This window comes from Cricetulus griseus (genome assembly GCF_003668045.3).
Source record: "Cricetulus griseus strain 17A/GY chromosome 1 unlocalized genomic scaffold, alternate assembly CriGri-PICRH-1.0 chr1_0, whole genome shotgun sequence".
In the NCBI taxonomy this organism is placed as follows: domain Eukaryota; kingdom Metazoa; phylum Chordata; class Mammalia; order Rodentia; family Cricetidae; genus Cricetulus; species Cricetulus griseus.
This window is the reverse complement of record NW_023276806.1, coordinates 174,103,006-174,126,499: the sequence shown is the minus strand read 5'-3', so window position 1 is coordinate 174,126,499 and position 23,494 is coordinate 174,103,006. Positions and strand designations below refer to the sequence as shown.

Genomic DNA, 23,494 nt, shown 5'->3' with positions numbered 1-23,494 from the left:
CTAGTAGATTAAGCTGTGCTATTTTCCATAGCCTTGTTATTACAGGACTCCAGAGAATACACCAGTATTAGTTACTAGATGTGTGACTATGTCAGGCCAAGCAGAAAACTGAGACAAATAAGCAGATAGTCCAAACATGCAGTTAACATTAAATAGAACATTAACAAAATGTTTTTCAGAAAAATGTTTTGTGAAAAATTCACCAACATATTTTAAATACCTCAAGTTATTATATACATATATATATATGTATATATATATGTTTTCATATATATTATATACATAAGAGTGTATGTGTGTGTGTGCTGCCTGAAGTAAGAAATTTCTTCCATCAAAATAAGAGAATTTGTCATATATTTTCATTAGAATATATCTATTTACATGATTTTTTTCCAACTGTGTCATCTCCACTATGCTATCATTGACACAGGTGTATATTGGCTCTGAAAGTTGTCCTGCACATGTATCAAACAGACACACATACAGAAACAATGTGGCACTTTCAATCCATATTCTGTGATTGCTGGGGGTGGGAAGGTCATGTACCTTCTTGTAGTATTTTATACAGAAAAGTAATATATTTCTAGTCCAAGTTAAATTACCAATGTTTCTAGTGTAGATGTAAATAATACAAAATAGCGTTTTGAGATTCCACCCTGTGGTAGAGTGTTTGCCAAGCATGTTCAAGGTTCCACTACCACCACACATACACACATATTCTCTCTCTCTCTCTCTCTCTCTCTCTCTCTCTCTCTCTCTCTCTCTCTCTCTCTCTCTCTGTGTGTGTGTGTGTGTGTGTGTGTGTCTGTGTGTGTGTGTGTGTGTATATATAACATTCACAATTATAATGATAACACTAATGTAAGCATCTTAAGAAATCATTTAAATTGTTAAGATTTAGTAAATTTTTAAAAAGCAAGGTTATGGAATAGCCATCCCTGAAAATATACATACAAGTAATATTGTGTGACCTGAACTGGTTATTTATGCATACAGTACAATAAGTGAAGTAAGAGGGGATGAATTTGAAGGAGAGTGGGGAGGACCATATGAGGGAGTTTGGGGGACAAAAGAGAAGGCAGAAATACTGTAATAATCTCAAAAATAAAATTAACAAAACAAGGTTACCTTTATAAAACTTTGTAAATCCACACCCAAGAAAATATTGGCTCACTAATGCTGTTAATGGCAGTGGTAGCAGTGGGCAGTGGATTCTTTGTAGAGTTCCTACTTTTTATGACTTCATATATCCATTTATGCAGTTATAAGTACTGGCTACAAAATAACGAGGAGCATCTGCCTTGTCCAGTTTAAGTTCAGAAACACAACCTACATCCATAGACACTAGAGGGACGACACCTCAACAGTCAGCAGCTCTTCATCCAGACCAACAGTTCAGGGTAGAAGGGGCAGAGTGGGCTCTGCCCTCAACCAGGAATGGCAGGTTGAACCCAGTGCTGTGTGTTTAGCCCAGCTGCATGGACACGCATTTTCCTTCCAAACAAAATGACCGGGCAAAAAGGAATTCCAGAGTGCAAAGCATGTGTGCACAGGTAGGGTTCTGTAAAGCTGTGATTACATGGGTTTTGACCACTACAGCTAACCTAGTATGCTGTAATTTTGCCCTGAACAAAATCATTTTAAAAAATTGTGGATATACTAAATCCAACAGCCAGGAGGAAAAAAAATCCTCCTCATCATCATCATTATCATCCCATCAAAATAGTTACCATCTGTTCCATGCACAGCGTGTGCCATGAAGTGGCTCCCTCAAAAGCCACATTCACCCCTCTGCAGTAAAGACAAAGCAAGTGGCCTCTGGTTTACAGTTGAGGAAACACTTTTAAAAGAAGCTGAGTGAGTCCCTGGGGGACCACATACCTCACACATGGGGCTCAAATGTGGGCATAGACAGCTTGGCTGGAGAGCCCAGACTCCAAGTTTTGCAAATAATGCCTCTCATCAATTTCATGCAAGCAATCCACAATGTTCCAGACAAGCCTCCGAGTCTCAACAGTGGGAACATGAGGACTCCTGCAAGAACATGATGACTTCCTTCTAGATCTAGAACAATTCCACAGCAAGATGTTCCAGGCTAGGAGGCTGTGCTGTCTACCCAGCCCTGTAAGATGAGCTGCTGACACAAGCATAATGAGCCACCAGTTCCATGCCTGCTACTGTGAAGAGGGCTCCCAAGCAGCATGGCACTGGGAACAAGACCTGAAACAGAAGATAAAGCCCCTAGTGTTGTGGGGCCAGGTCAGGGAGCAGCAGCACATGGAACTGTATTTTAAGTACGGTGGGCCCTACTCAACATCATGTCATCTGTAAGTCAGGCAGAGAGACTGAGTTCTATTCTAAATGCCAGCCAAAAGAAGTAAGGCCAGATTTTCCTGCTAGACACCAAATCCTTGCTAGTGCCGCACTTAGTGGTGTATTAAAAAGTCCCGAAGCTGCTAACTAGAAATATAACTGTCACCGCTGTTCATAAAGAAAGGAAAGAATTAATGCAAAAAGTGCAAACTGTAGCACTGAACAGCTGTGACTTCTGTACAAATGTGGGTTTCTCTCCTCTTTTGTGAAATCATGTCTCCTGGCTACATTCTGGTTTTAATGGCAGTTACACAATTTGCTTAAGTAGCTAATCCAGAAGACACAGTTTCCTGGGATGGCTTTCTTGCAAGCTGCCTCCTCTGGCACAAAAAAAAGAAGCCAGCCACAGAACGACATTTAAGATCATCATGAGAACTGACAGATGTGATTTCCATGCAAAGGGTTTAAACATTTTTTACATGATGTCACACATCTGCTGCTATAAAACATTATTTGTGTGCAGTTCCCGAAAGCGCAGCCTGATGCTGTCAGCATAACACTGAGCGTTAAGGGGAAAGTGCGTCCACTTCCTGGTTAATGACAGACATTTGTCATGATGTAGAAACTTAGAAAGTGGCTCCGGATGATTTTATCTGAAAATTCCAACATACGAATGCTACTCTCCTGAGCCGCTTTCTATATTTTTCAGGGAAAATAAATCTCTGAGCTTCAATTTTTTCTTTAAAGTACACATGTAATGCATACACAGTTAGAAAGGAACAAAGAATATGGCTTAACATCTTGCTTTTTAATTGTCTGATACTGAAAGGTACTGCTTCAGTTTTATTCTCTTTTTAAACATCCATACAATTTTATTTAAATTAAACACAATCTTATTTTATATACCAATCCAGTTCCCTCTCTCTCTCCCATCCTCCCATGCCCCCCAATTTCCCCATTCAACCCCCATCCACTCCCCAGGGAGGGCGAGGCCTCCCATGAGGGATCATCAAAGTCTGTCACATCATTTGGGGCAGGGCCTAGGCCCTCCCCGTGTATCTAGGCTGAGAGAGTACCCCTCCATAGGGAATGGGCTCCCAAAGTCCATTTGTGCCCTAGGGATAAATACTGGTTCCACTGCCAGAGGCCCCATAGACTTCCCTGGCCTCCCAACTGACACCCATGTTCAGGGGGTCTGGATCAGTTCTATGCTGGCTCCCCAGCTGTCAGACTGGGGTCCATGAGCTCCCCCTTGTTCAGGTCAGCTGCTTCTGTGGGTTTCCCCAGCATGGCCTTGACCCCTTTGCTCATCACTCCTCCCTCTCTACAACTGGATTCCAGGAGTTCATCTCAGTGTTTAGCTGTGGATCTCTGCTTCTGTTCCCATCAGCTACTGGGTGAAAAACATCCAGAATATTTTTGACACTTGTAAATACATATTCAAGAAATAAATGTTCCCCAGTGTATAAATTAATGTCATTGAAGATACAGAACAGAATCAATGCTGATAAAAGGATTCGGTGTCTAGGGTGAACTCTAAATTTTGGGAACTGTCTTTGAATCTCTCAATTAGTTTTTCTCAGTAGTCACATGTATGTGCTGTACAGTTCATTACTTGGCATGTGAGTCCTACACCTTCTTGGATGTGAGGTCTTGTAGAAATAGACTGTAGCAAAGAAGAAAGGGTTAAAAGAAAGAATCGAGGAAGAGCAGTGGGAAGGGAGAAGTGTTTATTGTGCATATAGTAAGTACTCACTCTTTGTAGGTGACCAAGCTAATTCTTCCTTCCCTAAGACCTATGGAGTCTGTGTCATTATCCCATTTCACAGATCAAGAAACCAAGGCACAGTGAGGTATACACATGGCATTTTCCCACAAATAGCTTTCATAATTTTAATAGATGTCAACTCAATAGCAAAATATTGGGAAATATTACTACTCTAGCATCAGTTTTTGAGAATAGGTTAAGTGTTTTGTTTGAGAATTCCATACATAGTTATTTACATAATTTCCTCACCTAACTTTCTCCTTCAACTCCTCCTACGTCCTTTCACTCCCTCTCAAATTCATGACCTCTTCTTTAATTATCATTTTATATTTGTGTATGTGTACATATGTAATATATGGTACCTACTACTGTTATTGTGTAAGCATATATTGTAATGGTGTATAAAACTATCTACTGAGTCTATGCAGTGTTGCTCATATATACATGCATTTAAGGAGAATCACCTGGGACTGAACCTATCAGGGAGCTCATCCCGAGGAAAATTGAGTTTTCCCTTTTTTAGCAGTCATTTGAAGCTATAGTTCTTCTTCCAGGAATTGGACCTTGAGAAATTTTCCCCAGCCATGCTGGCATGTCAACCAGTGTTGTCATTATGCAGGTCTTATGTAGGCAGTCATATTGCTCAGATTCCAAGGTTGCAGGTCCCCTTTCATGTCTAGGAGACTATCCCTCAGCAGCAGGCATCCTGGTTGGGTTCTTAGGATTTTTCTGCTCCCTCTTCTGTGGTTTTCCCTGAACCTCAAGTTTAGGGTTGTACCACTTGGGGTTTAGAACCACAAAGTTATTTGTCAAAGATGAGTATGCATAGCCACATTAAATGTCTTTAAGATTTTTGGTGAAATTAAATGAAGCCCTCACTTAGGTACATTTGGAGAAAGCAAACACAAGCAAATATCCTAATAGTGATACAGTGACCCTGGGTGGTATCTGGGCAGGGAAAACTCCTGGTATCTGGCAGAGGCAGCTGTATGAGATACACAGACCCTGATTCTCATCGGGCCAGGGACAGACAGCAGAAGTACCAAGGATAGAGAGAGACAACACATAGTGCTGTGTTAAGCATTCTCCCTCCTATCCTACTCTTATTTTTTCCATAAGACCACGTCAACATGACAGTGGCCTTGTGTAGAAAAACAGGGAGGACAGCGGAGACCTGGGGGCTGTTGCTCAGGCAAGTTGCAGACAACTTTTCTAGCTGGATATGAACTCTTTGGGAAGTGGCATTTCTGCAGACAGGGCTTAAAGACCAATGGAGTATTGCTATCCCTCCTGCAGATGGAGGGACCCATGCTCCAGACACCTGGCTGCTAAAGGTAACACAGAGCATGATGACAGCATCTTTCTTGGGATAGTTCTGTTTGCTTCTTGCCAGTGCAATTCGATAAGTAGGTCATTGTTCTATTTGTGAAACAGCTCTTCCACCTTACAAATTGTCTCCAGATTGAGTGAGTTCTGCCTTTCTTTCATGCAGGGGCTACAGATTATTGCTAACATTCTGTCATGACAGACTTCAGAGTCATTTCTCACTCTAAGAATCAGTTCTAAAGTTAACACAAGAAATGAAAATTGCGCAGAGTCAAAATTGTCCTGAAGTTCCCCCAAGATTGTGTGATGTTGCAGACATGCACACTAAAAGAACACCACTGTGCTGGAAAAAGAACTCTTTCTGGAATAAAGTGGTTTTGAGCTGTTTGGTCCTTTTGGTCTTACATAGCTATAGAAGAGGGATCCCATTCTCCTTGGAGGATGTCAACATTGTCAGAGGTCTGAGAGAACTGGAACAAACTGAAGAAGCAGGAATTGATGCCCCTTTAAAGACAGTCTATAGTTGAAGGCGAAGGCCACCTAGCAAGGCACTATAGTACCACCCATCCCACATGAAAACTGTAATTCCTCTCTTCATTATTTTGGAGATGTTTTTGAAAACACCTTTTCTGTGTCATGGTGTACAAAGTCAGTATAGGTTACAGCCCCATGTGCATGATGTTTGAATACATGGGACAGGGATCAGTACTAAATTTCACAGAAGCCCCCTGGCCCTGGTCTGGTAAATGAGTGGTTTAGATGGGTTCATTACTGAGGTCTCCTGAAGTTCAAGGAATATTCACTGTTCCTGTGTTGGCATGGATAAACTTGGCCATTGTCCTATATTAAGCCTTATTATTTTCTCATTATAGCTACAGATAAATTTAAAAAATTTAAAGTATCTGCATTCAAGTTCTACTTTTGCTTGACTAGATGGTAACATATACCACTATTATTTTATGTTAACTTTTATAATGGTAGTGTTAATGGAAAGAACACTTCTCTAAATGGTGAGTTGTTATAATAGACTATGGAGAAAAACAAAAATGGACTTGATATTCCCAGACATAAGACTGATAAGATTGTCATTTAAAAGGAAGAAAGATAAATGATACATTTTTAGATAAAAATTCAGGGTAAAAATAATACTTTTAAGATCTATTTTTTTATTTTAATTCATGTAAATGTTTCACTTGCATGTAAGTCTGTGTATTGCATGCGTGTAGAACCCATGAATGCCAGAATAAGGAGACAGATCCATTGGAACTGGGATTATAGACCCTTTTGTGAGGGGCTGTGTGGGTACTGAGAACCTAATCTGAGTCCTCTGCAAGAGCACCAAGTGCTCTTAGGTGTTGAGCCAACTCCCCAGCCCCAAGAAGAATAATCTTACACACTTTTTGCACAGAGTACATTGGAGGGGAAAATATCTTTCCATTTTTTAAGAAAAAGCAACATTGTAAAGCATCACTTTTTTTCTACAGATTAACAGATATTTTCATCTTTAACTAGATGAAATTATATTAGGACAGACTGAGCTCTTGCTATAATAAAAAAGGATGAATTCCTCCCATTTTTTTTTACCAAATTTCATGTTTAATTTCAACCTTGGAAAAATGAGATCTAGAACTGTCCAGTGTAGTTTAGTGGTTTTATGTAAACATAATCTAGAAGAAACTCATCAGCCTGGCCCATAGCCCCAACTCTAAGGAGACTGAGGCAAAAGGATAGAAAGTTTGAGGGTATATCTGGGCAAAAAAGTGAGTTTAAAGCCTGCCTGAACAACTTAGTGAAATCCTGCAATGGGGGAGGTCCTTCTGTGTATATGACTGTCTTATTGGTTGATAAATAAAGTACTGTTGGCCAATAGGAAAAGCAAGATAGGTGGGACTAGGAGTTAAGGAGGAGTCTGGGAAATGTAGTAAAGAAGTCTTGCAATCCAGGCAGGAAGTGACATAGCAGGCAGACTCATATATAAGTGAGAACAAGAAGGAAGTCATTCCTTTTCTCTTGCTCTCCCTTCTGATCTCTGCTCTGGAATTGCCATGTGATCCGCTGGCAAGAGAGGGTGCCAGTGGAAGGTGTCCTCAATAAGATAAGTCTTATAAAATATATAGATTTGTGATAACTAAGACTGAGGTAATAGATGAAAAATCCTAGTCATTGGCCAAGCAGCATTTGTACCTAATGTAAGTCTCTGTGTGTTACTTGGGACCTTAACATGGTGGCAGGCAGAGCTCAGGCGGCCTGGAGGAAAGTACCTATGTGGCATCAGGACTCTGGTGGCTTGGATTAAGGACTTATTGTTACAACCCTGTCTCAAAATAAAAAGAGAAGATGGGTTACCACCCAGTACTGGGGCATTTGGTTCACATTTGCAAGGTTCTGCTATTATTGTCCACTACCACAGAAAGAAGAAAACTAAGCTCACCATTATATTTTCAAATGCTTGTTAAGTATAATAATCAATAATAAACCCATTTAGTTTATATGATATTGCAGATGCCTTAGTTCAACTGTCCATCAAACACACAGTTGTTTATAGAGGCTGACAAAGTCTGCTCATCTCTTCCCACCTTACTTTCACAGTGACGGACAGGTAAGACACAGAAGAGATTGCCCTTCTTGTTTTCTGTAGTATTGTGAGGAACGTAGTTTGATGAATTGACTTTATACGTAATCTCCTAGAAGGTACTCTTGACTTAGTCACTATTAGTGACGATGATGATTATGGTAGTGGTGATGTTGATGATGGTGATGGTGATTACATAGACATATAGCCTCAACTGGCCTTCCATTTGTGATTCCCCTGCTTCTGCATTCAAAGTGCTGGAATTATAAGCATATGTCAACACGCCCTGTTAGTACTTACCATTATTAAACATTTGGTATGCATTAGGTATTTTTACAAAAGTCATTAAACCATCATCATAATGCCTTGTGACAGATGCTATGATTTCTATTTTACAGACAATCTAAAACTTCAAGAAAACAAGCCATCAGGCTAGCAGGAGACAGAACTGCAATTTGAGACAGGGATTAAGAAACTTTAGTGTCCATATTTCATACTTAACTCCCAGACCCTAGATAATCCTAACATTAAATTAGCTTAAATTTGCACACTGCTTCATCTTTAAACATGTTTGTGTCTTTACTCTAATTTGCCTCTCAAAATGGCCCTGTAAAGTGAGAAGGATGCACGCAGGTGAGGCTCCTGGAGTTTGGGAGCCTGAGGGATCTTATCAGAGAAAGCATGTGTCCTACTTCCTGTACATGTCTCCACAGCATACTCTCCAGGTGGAGCTGTTGCTCTCAGAAATGAAAAAATGGAGGCTCAGCAGGTAAGGGCTGGTGAGACTCCTCCCACTGCTGCTCATTTGCAGCCACATTCAAATAGTGGCCCTCTCACCAAGCCTGACAGCATGAGCTTGATGCCCAGAATCCACATGATGGAAGAAGATAACCAACTCCCACAAACTGTCCCCTGCACTCTACATGTATATTGTGACATCAGTGCCCAACCCCCACAAAACACAACAAAAATGTCAAAAAGAAAAACGATTTTAAAAACTGAGAAAATAAACACTCTACTTTTTTATTTTTGTTTTTATTTTTATTAGAAAGAAAATTATTTTACATGTTAATCCCAGGTCCCTTTCCCTCTCCTCTTCCCCTGCCTCCCCAACTAACACCCTACCTATCTCATACCCTTTCTGCTCCCAAGGGAGGGTAAAGCCTTCCATAGTGGGTCATCAAAGTCTGTCTTATTCTTTGGGGTAGGGCCTATGCCCACCCCCATGTGTCTAGGCTCAGGGAGTATCCCTCTATGTGGGATGGGCTCCCAAAGTCCATTCCTATGCTAGGGATAAGTACTGATCCACTACAAGAGGCCCCATAGATTTCCAAGGTCTCCTCACTGGCACCCACAGGTAGCTTGGTCCTCAGGGACCGAGTCGACTTGCCTGTAGACCCCAGGGCAGGAGTTCCCAGAGTGGGCAAACACTCTACTTTCTAAGAAGCGTCAGAAGTAAAGTCGAGACTCTGGTGAAATAAACACAATGGCAAATATCCTTACCCCTGTCACTGCTCACAGCCCAGAGTCTGCTAATGAATGTAGCACACGTGCTGTGAGAAGGCCACCATTTAAACTCGGTCACCCTTTGAGTGGCAGTGGGACAGGTGTCCCAAGTCCTTGAACACCTCCTTATTGAGTGATATTTCTACTCCTTTATAAAACAGTAGAACTCAGAGTGTCCTTTGCAATGTTTGAGATGAGCATCACACGCTCTAATTTTTGGTGATTGTCTCACTTTCCTCCACACACACCTTTGGTCTTGTTCAAAATCATAACTCAAAGACATAGTCCATATTCAACTCGCAAAGTAAATAAGGACAAAGACCTGGTCTCATGCCAACCTTAAAGAAACTAAAAGGCAACCTTTGGAAGAGAGATTTCTGGTTTGAAACAATGCTGCATGAAGCTGAGTCCCCTGGCTCATCTTGCTTCCATTTCACTCCTGGCTTTTCAGTGTATAAAACATGCATACATGCCTATATTTTCTACTGAAACACAATCAATCACTGTTTACATGCATATAGATCCCAAGTTCTCAAGATATTATTAAATATATCAAAGTAATATTCTGTGATTTCACGCTTGTGTTTTCAAAACAACTGCAGATAATTTGCAGGGTAGTTGAAATTTCCAGTTTCATAATAAAAACTGGAAAATGAATGAGACTCACCTGGCCAAAATATTATCCAATATAGTCGGTCTACACATCTGTGAATAATTTGTTTGTAAAGTAAATATACACTTGTCCCACAACCATGTGAATCGATGTTCTTGAATTTTGGCACTGTGCAGAGCTGGACAGATTTCCGGCATCAACTGGGAGATACACCAAAAAAAAAAAATGTTTACCCATTTAGAGGAAGAGGTGAGCTAAAGGCACACATCCATGACGCCAGGGTCTAGATGATGGCAGAGTAGATGAGCATGAGTCCCTCTTCCTCCCTTTATTTTCTCATTTCAACCAATTGAGACATCCATGAAGCAAGTTGAAATCTGAACAGGAACTCAGTATCCTGAAAAGTGGGGGTGTCCTTCTGAACTCCCTTTTCATCTCCGATAGAGCTGTGGGGTGGAAATCTCAAGAACATCCCAGGGCAGGGGTGCACATTTGTAGTTTTCTCTTTAAAACTTATCAAAAGTGTTTCTAGTCCCTCCTGTATCACATTCCACAGCATAAAAAGAACTATATGTTTGATTCCCCCTCCCCATCTATGTAGTTATAAAGACTTGGTGGTCAAGAAAAGATTATGTGTACACACACACACACACACACACACACACACACACACACACACACACACACACATGCACACACGATGAATATTAGACCTGAAAACATGCAAACTTTTGCTTTTATATGGAACATGTCCTTGGCCTTCAGAATCTCCCATAATCTTACCCATAGTCTTGGCCATCTCCAGTGACCTGAATAATTTCAGATGTTGATGACACTGCCTTCACAATTTCCTAGTTCTCTAAGCCACCTTAGTGGCCCTCCCTGGAGTCAGTCCCCAAAGGAAGGATGCCTATATTCATGGTTATTAATGACTATCCTTATAAATGGCTGTATATTTTCTAGAGTTCCATTTACTTCAACTAAACTGTTACTTTAAACTTGAACAACTTGAATAATTTATTGAGGAATTGCAGTCCATTTCAACATAAAATATATTAACTCACACTTTTTTGTTTTGTTTTTTGTTTGTATGTTTGTGTGTGTGGCCAATTGTAAAGAAACAGATTCAGTTCATTTTACCCAAGACTGCTTGTACTTTAAAACTGAGAATTGCACATCTGGGAAAGCTCTTTATGCTCTAAATGAATGATGGTTAGTCTTCTATCAGAGACTAACTGTTTAGTCAGGCTGCCAGGCAACAGTAGAAAGGGTTCATTAGTTTTGTTTCTCGTGCATAAGATCTTGCCATTGTGCCGCCATAGGTTTAATTTTAGATAAACTCCATTCTGCCTCCAAGTTTTTAACTTAGCACTTTCAGTGTAGAGGCAAAAGGATCAAAACACCTTTAAAAATAGTGACCACCTCCTGCATTCAGTAATAACATTAGCATGTCTTATGAGAGTAAGGAGGACTGGATAGAAAACATTTTTAAGGCATGCCCACTGTCTCTAATATTTTTAATGCAAAATAGATTCTTCTCTCTTACATTACAACTTTATCACAATTTCCCTCCCTCCCCTCCTCCTAGCTGCCTCTACCCCTACCTCACTTCTCTCCAGATCCACTCCCTGTCAGTCTCCATTCAGAAAACAGCAGGCTTCCAAGACATTACAACCAAACACAACACAGCAAAGTAGAATAAGTCAGCGGTTCTCAACTTCCCTAATGCTGAGACTCTTTAATACCATTCCTCATGTTATGGTGACCCCAACTATAAAACTATTTTGTTGCTACTTCATGACTGCAATTTTGCTACTTTTATGAATTGCAAATATCAGATATTCAAGAGATCTGATATCAAGAGATGTGACCCCCAAAGAGGGTCACAGCCCACATGTTGACAACCACTGCAATAAGACAAGGCAAAAAGTCCTCACACCAAGGCTGGACAAGGCAACCCAACAGGAGGAACAGTCCTAAGAGAAGGTAAAAATAAAAGATATATGAGCTCTCAGTGCCAGGAGTCCCACAAGAACACTGAGCTAACAGCCACAGAATAGAAGCAGAGGACTTGCTATAGAACCTTGCAGGCCCCATGTTTGTCATTTCATGAGCCCTGCTTAGTTTATTCAGTGGGCCATGTTCTCCTGCTGTCTTCCATTGCCTCTGACCCCTAAAGCCTTCCCTCCCCTTCTTTCATGGATTCCCTAAGCTCTGAGGGCAGGGCCCAATAGAGACCTCCAATTTATACTCTCTTCCTCCATAATGTCTGGCTGTGAGTCTCTGTATCTGCTCACATCCACTGCCAGAGGAAGCCACTCTGATGACAACTAGGTAAAGCACCAATCAGTGAGTATAGTAGAATATTATTAGGAATCATTTCATTGTATTTTTCCCAGTAAGTGTTTGGTTCTACCCTAGGTCATACAGTATAAGGCACGGGCCCTCTCTTGTGACTTGGGCCTCAAGGTAAATTGGACATTGGTTGGTCACTCCCACAAGTTCTGTGTCACCACTACCCCAGCACTACTTGCAGGCAGGACAGATTGTAGGTTGAAGGTTTTGTGCTGGGTTTGTCCATATTTTTCTTTCAGTAGCCTGCAGAGAACATTCTTATGCAAAAAGACTGGAAAGTAGTGGTAAAGAGTCCATGAAGGTGCCAGCTCTGGCACCTTCAATGAACCATGTGGATGTTATCCTCTGCAAGGGGCCCCACTGTCAGTTTACAGAGAGAAATCCTCTTTTCTAGCACCTGCCTGAACACTTAGTTCCCATGGAACCCTGGGCTGACCAGGTTACTGCCTGAGTGGATTCTGCCAGGTAACTGGGACAGGCCAGCATAAGGCCTGAACCTTTCACACACCACTCCCCAAATGTCCCCGAATTCCTGCACTCTCTCCTTTCATCCCTCCACCCAACACCTGACTTCTCCCACTCCTGTCCCCACTCTCCTGGGGTCCATCTACAAAATCTGTTCTATTTCCTCTTCCCAGGGAGAGCCATGCATCCCCAAGATCCCTGTCTCTACCTAACCTCTCTATTCTTCAGATTGTAGCTTGGTTATCATTTACTAAATAGCTAATATCTACTTATCAATGAATACATACCATATTTGTCTTTCCATGTCTGGGTCACTTCACTCAGTACGATTTTTCTAGTTTGATCCATTTGCCTGCAAATTTCATGTTGTTATTTTTTTGTTAACAGCTGAATGACTTAGTGAGGGTTTCTATTGCTGTGAGGAGACACCATGACCACAACAACTCTCATAAAGGAAAAAACATTTAATTGGGGCTGGCTTACAGTTCAGAGGCTTAGTCCATCAGCATCACAGAGAGAAGCATGGCATCATGCAGGCAGACATAGTGCTGGAGAAAGAGCTGGGAGTTCTACAACTGGATCCACAGGCAGCAGAAAGAGACAGTAACTCACTGGGCCTGGCTTGAACATATGAGACCACAAGGACACAGCCTCCTAGCAGTGTACTCTGTATGGGCCAAGCATTCAAACATACAAGTCTACAGGGGCCATTCCTAGCAGTGTACTCTGTTATGGGCCAAGCATTCAAACATACAAGTCTACAGGGGCCATTCCTAGCAATGTACTCTGTATGGGCCAAGCATTCAAACATAGGCGTCTACAGCGGCCATTCCTATTCAAACCACACTGAGTAGTACTCCATTGTGTAAACGCACCATATTTTGTTTACCCATTCTTCAGTTGAGGAGCATCTAAGTTATTTCCAGTCTGGTATCTGGATAACTATGACCTCATAAAATGAACTATGAAATGTTCCTTCTGTTTCTATTTTCTGAAATAATTAGAGAAATATTGGCATTAACTCTTTGAAAATCTAGTAGAATTCTGCACTAACAATCATATGGTCCTGGGCTGGTTTCTCTGTGTAACAGCCCTGGCTGTCCTTGAACTTGCTTTGTACACGAGGCTAGCCTCAAAGTCATAGAGATCACTGCCTCTGCCTTCCAAGTGCTGGAATTACAAGTGTCTGCTACCACTGCCCAGCTAAGTTGGGATACTTCTAATGGCTGCTTCTATTTCACTAGGGATTATAGGTCTACTTAAATTGTTTATCTATTCTTCATTTAACTTTGGTAAGTGATACCTATTGAGAAAATTATCCATTTCAGCTCTACTTTTTTCAGTTGTGTCTATGAATCTTGAAGGTCCTAGAAGCTTTATGACATGATTGACACTTCACATGGCCCTGTCTACTAGGAGAAACAGTTTCTTTCTTTTCCAGTTTTTTACTTAGTGAATAGTAATGGCTGAGTGATGAGTCTCTCTGATATATAAAATGCACACTAATGAAATAATCTAAAGTTACAACTGGTGGAGAGAAGAAAATTCATTTGCATGAAAATATAGCTCAGCCTGGCAGGAGTACAAGATAGACTCAGCTATGATTTTCAGTGCTAATCCATGGATACCTTTCCTAGCAGTCATTCTACCTCCAGTGTGGATGACACCGTTCTAAAGCAGCCCCCTTTATAAGCAGGGAGAGAAGAAAGTGAGATATGAATGACTCTAGCTTCCCACTTACATTCACAAAACACACTCATGTTCCCTAGGTAGTGTAGGAAATAATGAGCAGACATTTATGGGAATAAAATTGTCACAAGTCTAGAATTGGGAAGAAATCATTCAAAAGGCAGTATTCAATTATTTTGATTAAAAGTTGAAAGCAACATAGATTAATTTTTCTATTCATCCAAAGCTCATATTTTGAAATAACATATTTAAAGCATCAAGCTTCAATCTTGTACTTTTAAATTTTAGCTTTTTAAAGCACTGTAGATAGAGTTTTATTACATACCAGCCCTATTTTATCATAATCTTTTGTTTTCTTGTTTACAATCCCCTGCCACATCACACCCCTGATTGATCATTGTCTCTGCCTACAACCTCTTACACAGTGTCTAGCACAGAGATTTCTAAAAAAGAAAAAAATCAATATTTGAGGAGTCTTGCTAGCTGGCATTTTGAAAGTACTTATATCTGGCCACTGCTCTGCAGGAGTTTGTTCATTTCTAACCTAGTTAATATGCACAGCAATTCTAAAATTTGATATTATTTCAATGCCAGATTTGTATATGAAAAATTCTGAAGCACAAAAAGTATAAATGATGTCCCTAAGACTACACACCACAGATGTGACAGAGCTAGAAAGTGGATGTGAACGACCTGACAGCAGAGAACGAACTCTCTTTATGTTGTTGCTTTTCAAGATGTATTTTACATCTTCATGTGTGTTTGAGTACGTGTTCATGAATGGCAATTGTGTAGATGCCTGAGGAAGCCAGAAGAGGGTGTCAGATCTCTTGGAACATGAGTTATAAATGGTGTGAGCCACCCAATGTGACTGCTGGAAACCTACTTGGGCCCTCTGAACAAGCAGCAAGGGCTCTTAACCAGCCACCCATCTATCTCTCCAGCCCCAAGTCAAAGCTCTTAATTACACCATCCTGCCTTCTGATGGGCAGGGCTGACCCCAGAAGAGCCCTCTGGGGCTACTATTCTCCTTTAACTTTCAAACTGTTAAGTAATATTTCTCCATTTTGAAGCAGTTTTTATTCTTTCTCTCCAAACCAAATGGCAATGAAAACACCACAAATTCTTGGGGCTTGCCTAAAAAAGGAAAAATGTGTAGACAAAGAGGTGCAGTGTATGCATTTGCTGCCGGCAGAGCAGAGTCTTGGTACTTGAGTGGAAAGAAGCAATGACATAGAAGCAGGGGACTCAAAAGAGGAGTCAGAGAAAGTCACGGGAATTCTAAGATTCCAGAAGAGTCGCACTTTCTAGGTACATCCAGAGGTCCTCAAAGAGAAACAACTGCAGAAAAGCCACAGCCAATTGAGCTGTGTAGGCTGAAGGAAGAGTGATTGTCTCCCTATTGTAGGCCTCACCCCCATTGGGGTGCTCATCGGGTGAGCACATGTCTATTATTACACGAGGCAGCTCACCCAGCGGGCAACTCCTCACTAGGAGCAAATCCTTTACCACCAAAATGTGATGTCTTCCTCCTAGCATTTGTATGTCTGCAGTTTCTCAGCCCAAAGGATTCTGTGGGTATTTACCCAAGCGAATGATAATTGTATCCCATAAACCAGCCCTACCTTTCACATCCAGTTCAACCGTCACAATTTTAATATGTATTACATGGTGGAGTGAAACTGGAAAATATTAGCATCTATCAGCTTTCATGGTATCTGACTCCGTCTAAGCATTGTATTCAGCAGATCTTTTCTGGGCACTGGATACCACAAGCCTTGGAGTAAGAAATCATTGCCACTCCCTCAGCCATACTGAAATATTTTATGTGTCTACACATGCCACTTAAAAAATCACTATTCCCAGAACAAGGGGGAACTCATGGATCCCAGACTGATAGCTGGGAAACCAGCATAGAACTGTTCCAGATCCCCTGAACGAGGATGTCAGTTTGGAGGTCTGGTTAATCTATGGGGTTTCTGGTAGTGGATCAGTACTTATCCCTAGTACACGAATGGACTTTAGGAGCCCACTCCACATAGAGGGATGCTCTCTCAGCCTAGACACATGGAATAGGGTCTAGGCCCTGCTCCAAATGATATGACAGACTTTGAAGATTCGCCCATGGAAGGCTTCACACTCCCTGGGGAGCTCAAATGGGATGGAAGGGGACCAGTGGGGGGCAGGGGAGGAGAGGAGGGAGGGGGAACTGGGATTGACATGTAAAACAAGCTTGTTTCTAATTTAAATAAAAATTTACTTAAAAAAAAGAAAGTCACTATTCCCTCTTCCATGTTGATTCAAAGAACCAATTCTCAATTTTCCACTAAAGTCGAGATGTTAAAATTAGTGTCCATTAAAGTAAAAATAATTCCAATAAGGGTAAAATTAGGCATGTGTGATGAACAGTAACCCAGGGAAACAGAAATAGAACAGATAGGGTATGAAAAAGTCAATACTTCAGTTGATTTCAAAGGTATGTCTTCTCCAGTTTCTTTATGTGGGCACTTAGTGCTATGAACTTTCCTCTTAGCACTGCTTTCAAAATGTCCCATAAGTTTGGATATTTTGTGCTTTCATTTTCATTGAATTCTAGGAAATCTTTAATTTCTTTTTGTATTTCTTCCTTGACCCAGGAGTAATGCAATTGAGCTTTGTTCAATTTCCATGAGTTTGTAGGGTTTCTGTGATTTGTGTTGTTGAATTCTAACTTTAAGCCATGGTGGTCTGATAAGATACAGGGGTTTATTCCAAATTTTTTCTATCTGTTGAGTTTTGCATTGTTGCCAAGTTTGTGGTCGATTTTAGAGAAGGTTCCATGTTGCACTGAGAAGAAGGTATATTCTTTTGTGTTTGAATGGAATGTTCTATAGATGTCTGTTAAACCCAATTGAGTCATAACTTCTGTTAGTTCCTTTATTTCTTTGTTAAGTTTCTGTCTGGTAGTCCTGTTCAGTGGTGAGAGTGGGGTGCTGAAGTCTCCCACTATAATTGTATGGGGTTTTATGTGTGATTTGAATCTTAGTAATGTTTCTTTTATGAATGTGGGTGCCTTTGAATTTGGGACATAGTTGTTCAAAATTAAAACTTGATGGATTTTTCCTGTGACTAATATAAAATAACCGTCTTCATCTCTTTTAATTAATTTTTGTTTGAAGTCTAGTTTGTTAGATATTATGATACCTACACCAGCTTGTTTCTTAGGTCCATTTGATTGGAAAATCTTTTCCCAGCCCTTAACTCTGAGGTAACGTATGTCTTTGAAATTGAGGTGCATTTCTTGTATGCAGCAGAAGAATGGATTCTATCTTTGTATCAATTCTGTTAGCCTGTGTCCTTTTATAGGCAAATTAAGACCATTGACTTTCAGTGATATTAATGACAATTGATTGTTGATTCTTGTTAGTTTTTGGATTTGTTGGTGGTGGCAGTAGTGTGTGTGTGTGTGTGTGTGTGTGTGTGTGTGTGTGTGTGTGTGTGTGTTTACCCCCCATTTTTTTGCCCTTTGGTAATGTGGGATTATTTTTTGCCTATATTTTTGTGAGTGTAGCTAGGTTCCTTGGGCTGGAGTTTTCCTTCCAGCACTTTCTGTAGGGCTTGAGTCTGTGGCATATATTAGAAAACAGATAATATCCTAATCACATTGTTGTTTAACAAATTGTCATTGCTTTTTTGTTTTATTTTAGTTTGGTTTGTTTGTTTGTTTGTTTGTTTTACTCTTTTGGGGACCTGCCATCAGCTGTCCCCAAATAAATACACAGAGACTTAGTCTTGCTTATGAATGACTGGTCTTAGATTGGCTTGTTTCTAGCCAGCTTTCCTAACTTAAATTATCCCATTTCTCTTTAACTACACTCACCTCTGGGCTTTTTACCTTTCTTTATACTGTCTTTCTTTCTTTCTTTCTTTCTTTCTTTCTTTCTTTCTTTCTTTCTTTCTTTCTTACTCTGTGGCTGTTTTGTGGCTGTGGCTGGCCCCTAGCATCCTCTCCTTCTCCTTTTCTCATTCCACCTATTTCTCTCTCCTGATTAACTATTGGTCATTCATCTCTTTATTAGACCAATTAGATGTTTTAGACAGGCAAAGTAACACAGCTTTACAGAGTTAAACAAATGCAACATAAAAGAATGAAACACATATTTATATCATTGAATAAATATTCCACAGCATAAAAGAAAGTAACACATATTTAACAATTATTCTACAACAAATAGTTAAATGCCTTTCGACTTGTTATATGTATAGTACACAATGATAAATATCACATAGACCCTTATATAAGAGTTCAAAATGTAGGAAAGAACAGCAGCATAACCCATCATTAAAATATCATGAGAAGGTTGATAAAACTGTGAAATTCACTGTTGGAAAATTATCATTAAGGGTTCCATAAGGCTGCTTCACAGGACCTCTTTACTGAAGATGAAGAGAGAAATGCCTAGAAAACTTAATGACAGGGCATCTTAAGGATATAATCCACATCCTTCTGAACCTGAGCTTATCTTAAACATTCTAAAGGGAGTAGCTGTTTCCTCTCTTATTTGTAAGTAGTGGAAAGCTCAAAGCTAATTTATAATGTAACTCTAGTAAACAAATAGGACCCTGTGTTGTCAGTTTTTTCTCACACCTAGATTCAAATAATTTTATTCCAATTTTGTTTTATTATTGTTCTTTAGAAATGCCTCAGATCTTCTCACTGAGTGTAATAAAAGGATCTGTTTGAACTTAATTAAATGTCCCTAGGAAGAGGCATAATGCTGGCAAGAAATGCCTCTGTGACAGGCTTTGGACAAGGCTGGGGACATAGAAATAACATTATAATGTCATCAACAATATCATTGTTAATATTAACTGTCATAAATAACAACTATTCCAAAAACACAAGTCAGCACTTCACAGTTGTTCTTCCCAACAGTCTGCTCTTGGCCAACACCTCTCTTATCTTCCCAGCAGCCCCATGGAGTAGATGTTAAGGTCCCCATTGGCTAGTAATGGTAGTGTTGAATCAGCTTGCCATTCTATAACAATATTTTTAAGCCTTATAAGAGGAAGGTTTATTTTTCCCGAGTTTCAGAATTGCCTTCTGTGACCAACTGTCCCTATTGTGTCAAGCCTGTGATGACAAGGTATATCATGAGAAAGGCAGAGGAAGCCAGTTCTCCCTATGGCCAGGAACTAAGAGAGGGAAGCCAATGTTCCACACTTCCTTGGAGGGCATTCCCCAATGATCTAGGACCTCTCATTCCCTCTTACAGGTTTCCACCACTCCCTAATAGCACCGAGCTTAGGTCCATCCAAGCTTCTGATACACAAACCTTCAGGGCATTTAAGGTTCAATCAGCAGGATAGATACATATGATTAAAGAAAGTTAAGAAGTTGTCCCCTGATGGATGGTTTGATCAAGCATCCCACTATGGATGTATTGAATGTCACTTGAAAAACTGGCTTTGAAAGAGGTATTGCCTATTAGACTTGCCCCAAGTATGTCAAAAGCAAAAGCACTCATGGTAAAAGAGCCAAAGATAAAGTTACAATATCATGTAAGAAAAACTTGAAGGATTTTGCTAAAAAAGTTACGGGAGAATGGAAAGGAGAACCTCCAACTCCAGCCTTCCTAATGCACAGTGGCTCCATCTGTGTTTACAGAGTAAAAAGGCTTGAAAAGCTGCCATGCCGTGGCTCCTTCATGCTCAGAGCATTACTTCCGATGGAGAAGAATTTTTCCCAACAGTTGTTTTGAACCCCATAGAGCAGAGAGTAAGAATCACTAAGAAAAACCATTATCAGAGCCACGCCTTTTCCTTTAAATAGAATGGGGCCACAGGAGCAAGACTCCAGTGCTTTTAAGGTCCCCCGCAAGGACATTTATGCTGGCAGTGATGGAGGTGATTAAAATATTGACAGGGGTGGTTAAGGTGATTCCAGCTGAGAGATAATAACAGCTGCTGGTAATTAAACATGTCAATGCTAAAAGATGACTGCTAACACAGGCTACCATATTTAACCCCTCCAGCTACTCAAGCAGACAATATTGTGCCCATTTTAAAGAACAGTTTAGCCAGACTCAGGTTTAACAAGTTACTAAAGATTGCTCAGCTACTGGGGAGCTAGAGTTTGAATGCAGGTCTGATTGATGCTGAGGATGTGTGGCAGAGAGCGTCCGCCATGTTTCCCACAAGAGATCGCTAGAGGCAATGCAGTCATCATTCTTGCCAGCTATCTGACTGGTGATAGAAAAGTGGGAGCTTGTATTTTATCTCCTCTCTCTTCCACTGTGCAGCTTTAGGAAACACGGTAGATGGGGAGAGAGACAGCGTGCATGTACAGACATGTTAACTATATGTACATGCCAACTGAAATCCCATATTTGAAAGAGAAAGCATGTAGATGAGAGACCCACTGCAGAAACAGACATGATGATTGGATTCTAGAATTTCACTGCACTGGGCAGGTGGTCTATCTGGAATAAGCCACTTGGCCTGTTGGTGTACTTGTGTCATTATCTATGGAAACCGCATGCAGCTAGCTGTCAGGCCCTCTTCTAATCCTTCTCACCTCCATGCTTTCAGAGCACTTAAGAATTGAGACCATCACTCTCCCAGGGCGTCCATGTCCTGCTGATGGAGTGCCATATGTCCTGCAGATGGAGTGCCATGGCCACCACTGCTGCCAGCTCTCTAAGCCACAAACAACCTGTTATATAGGAATGCATATCTTCTGGTGCCGGAGTCCTGGCTTAGCTGGGCTACAGTTGCCTCCTGTCACTAGTTTGCCATCTCAGGGTGCAGAGGATTTCAGCAGTGAACATCCTACTCAGGCATTCTGTCACTTCTGAGAAGTGTCCTCCTGAATCCTGGCCTTTCAATCCAGGTCTACCTGCTAACGGTGTGTGTTGTGGGTCAGTGAGATGGCTCAGTAGGAAAAGACACTAACCCGCAAACCTCATAACCTGGCAGTGATGCCCAGAACCTGTGTAATGGGAGGGGAGAACCAACCCCCACACCTGAAAGTTGTTCTTGTGCTCGCACAGGTGCACTCATCTTCTACACACACATACACACACTCATGCACACATGTAAACACACATGCACGCACATACACAAACATGCACATATGACTGCACACACAGAGATACATAAACATGCACACATGTACATACACGTGTGCACACAAATGCACACACAGATGCACAAATGCACACATATACACATACACAGTGCACACACGAATGCACACACATACACACATGCACACACATGCACACACATACACACGCACACACACAAATGCACACACACCGATACATATACATATACACACATACATGCACACACACTAATTCACACACACACTAATGCATACACTAATACACACAAATACATACATGTACACACACATGCACATATGAATGCACACACACAGAGATACACACACACTAAATGCATGAATTATTCTTACTCTTAGTTTCTGCTGTATTGTCAGTGAATTTACCTCTCACTAATCCTGTTGCTATTGAGATTTTATAAAGCCTAGATGACACACTTGTTTGGAGATATTCTGTTTGTGTCATTTGTTGGCCATTTCTTTTAATGCATCAAACTCCTCACGTGAACTCAGTGGGCCAGAAAGCACATGCCGTCTGGTTCCTTTGGCTAGCTCATGCATATGGTAAATATAACAGCATTTGATAAGAGTCATTGGATGCTCTGAACTGTCACATAATTGTGTATTGTGCACAGGCCCTTGGACGCCTGATGCGTGCTGGGTAAGACATTTGCCTGTAATCAGATAAGGTGTCCCTTAATCACCTGCTCTCCATAGGGCCATGCATATGTTCTCCTAAATGACTTTGTCCCACCGTTACCCTAATTTAAAGCCTTCTTTTTTCAGCCACATAAATAGAAGAACACAGTTTGAAAACCCTGTCCTGGAAGCAAAAAGGAAGCTACAACAGCATAACATGCCCCACACAGAACTTGGAACAAAGCCCCTACAGGCCCCAGGTTTCCGAGGTACGGTATCTGGCAGCATGCGGGGATGAAAGGGAACGTTGCTGGATGGACTGTTTGCTCTTCCATACAGACGCATCTGTAGGAGGGCCTGGTAAAAATACCTGGCTTGACTTCTCTAGACCCTTCCAGTAGCTTTATCTGGGTGTTTACATTATTTTTAAACTAATGCATTCAGCTTCCACAACTATGCTTAGGCCACTGGGCGGTACCTTATAGGAATTTTATTTGTTGCAAGGTGGGACATTAAGAGTGGGACAATAAACTGCAGAGTCTCTGAAAAATGAAACATAGGAATGAAGCTTGTTTTCCTTTGTGACAGTAGGCTGCTCATCAGTGACATTACCTAGGCCCAAATCCATCTTCCAGATTGGTCCAGAAGGTCCCAAAGTGTGAATGACTTGTCTTCCTCTCTGCCAGGCCACAGAGGGACAATCTGGCAACTCGGTATATCCCAGGGTTGCTTGTGGACCTGACTATACTGGGAGCCACCTAGCGGGATGAGTGGCTGCACACTTTTCACCTGTTTTGTCCTCCTACTACATAAAAACAAAAACCAAAAAGCACAAGAGGGGCTTTGGTGTCCAGTGCCGACATTGCCTCTAGTGAGGGTCACATCACATGCCTGCTGCACTCTGCAATGACTGTCAAGGTTTCTGAGGTGTACCTATAAGCACTGCTTTGGTGGACAGAGCAAAGAAGATTGTATGTGAGGTTCCATAAATTACATTTTAAAGAAAATTTTAACAAAGATAATATGTGGCAGGTAAATCTACAGATAATTAAAACTCCATCATAATGACTTGTTGTTTAGTAGTTCATCCTATGAAAATGAAAATGTAACAATAAGAGCATCATGCAACATATGTAGCTGAGT

General features: G+C 40.9%; 1 protein-coding gene across 1 annotated transcript in view; it reads left to right on the top strand.

The window, feature by feature from the left end:
- Magi2 (membrane associated guanylate kinase, WW and PDZ domain containing 2) overlaps positions 1–23,494 on the top strand; it is a 1,367,305-nt gene that overhangs the window by 1,052,985 nt on the left and 290,826 nt on the right. Inside the window, 1 exon segment of the mRNA XM_027393460.2 lies at positions 22,499–22,620. Within this exon segment, the coding sequence (XP_027249261.1) occupies positions 22,499–22,620 (122 nt within the window).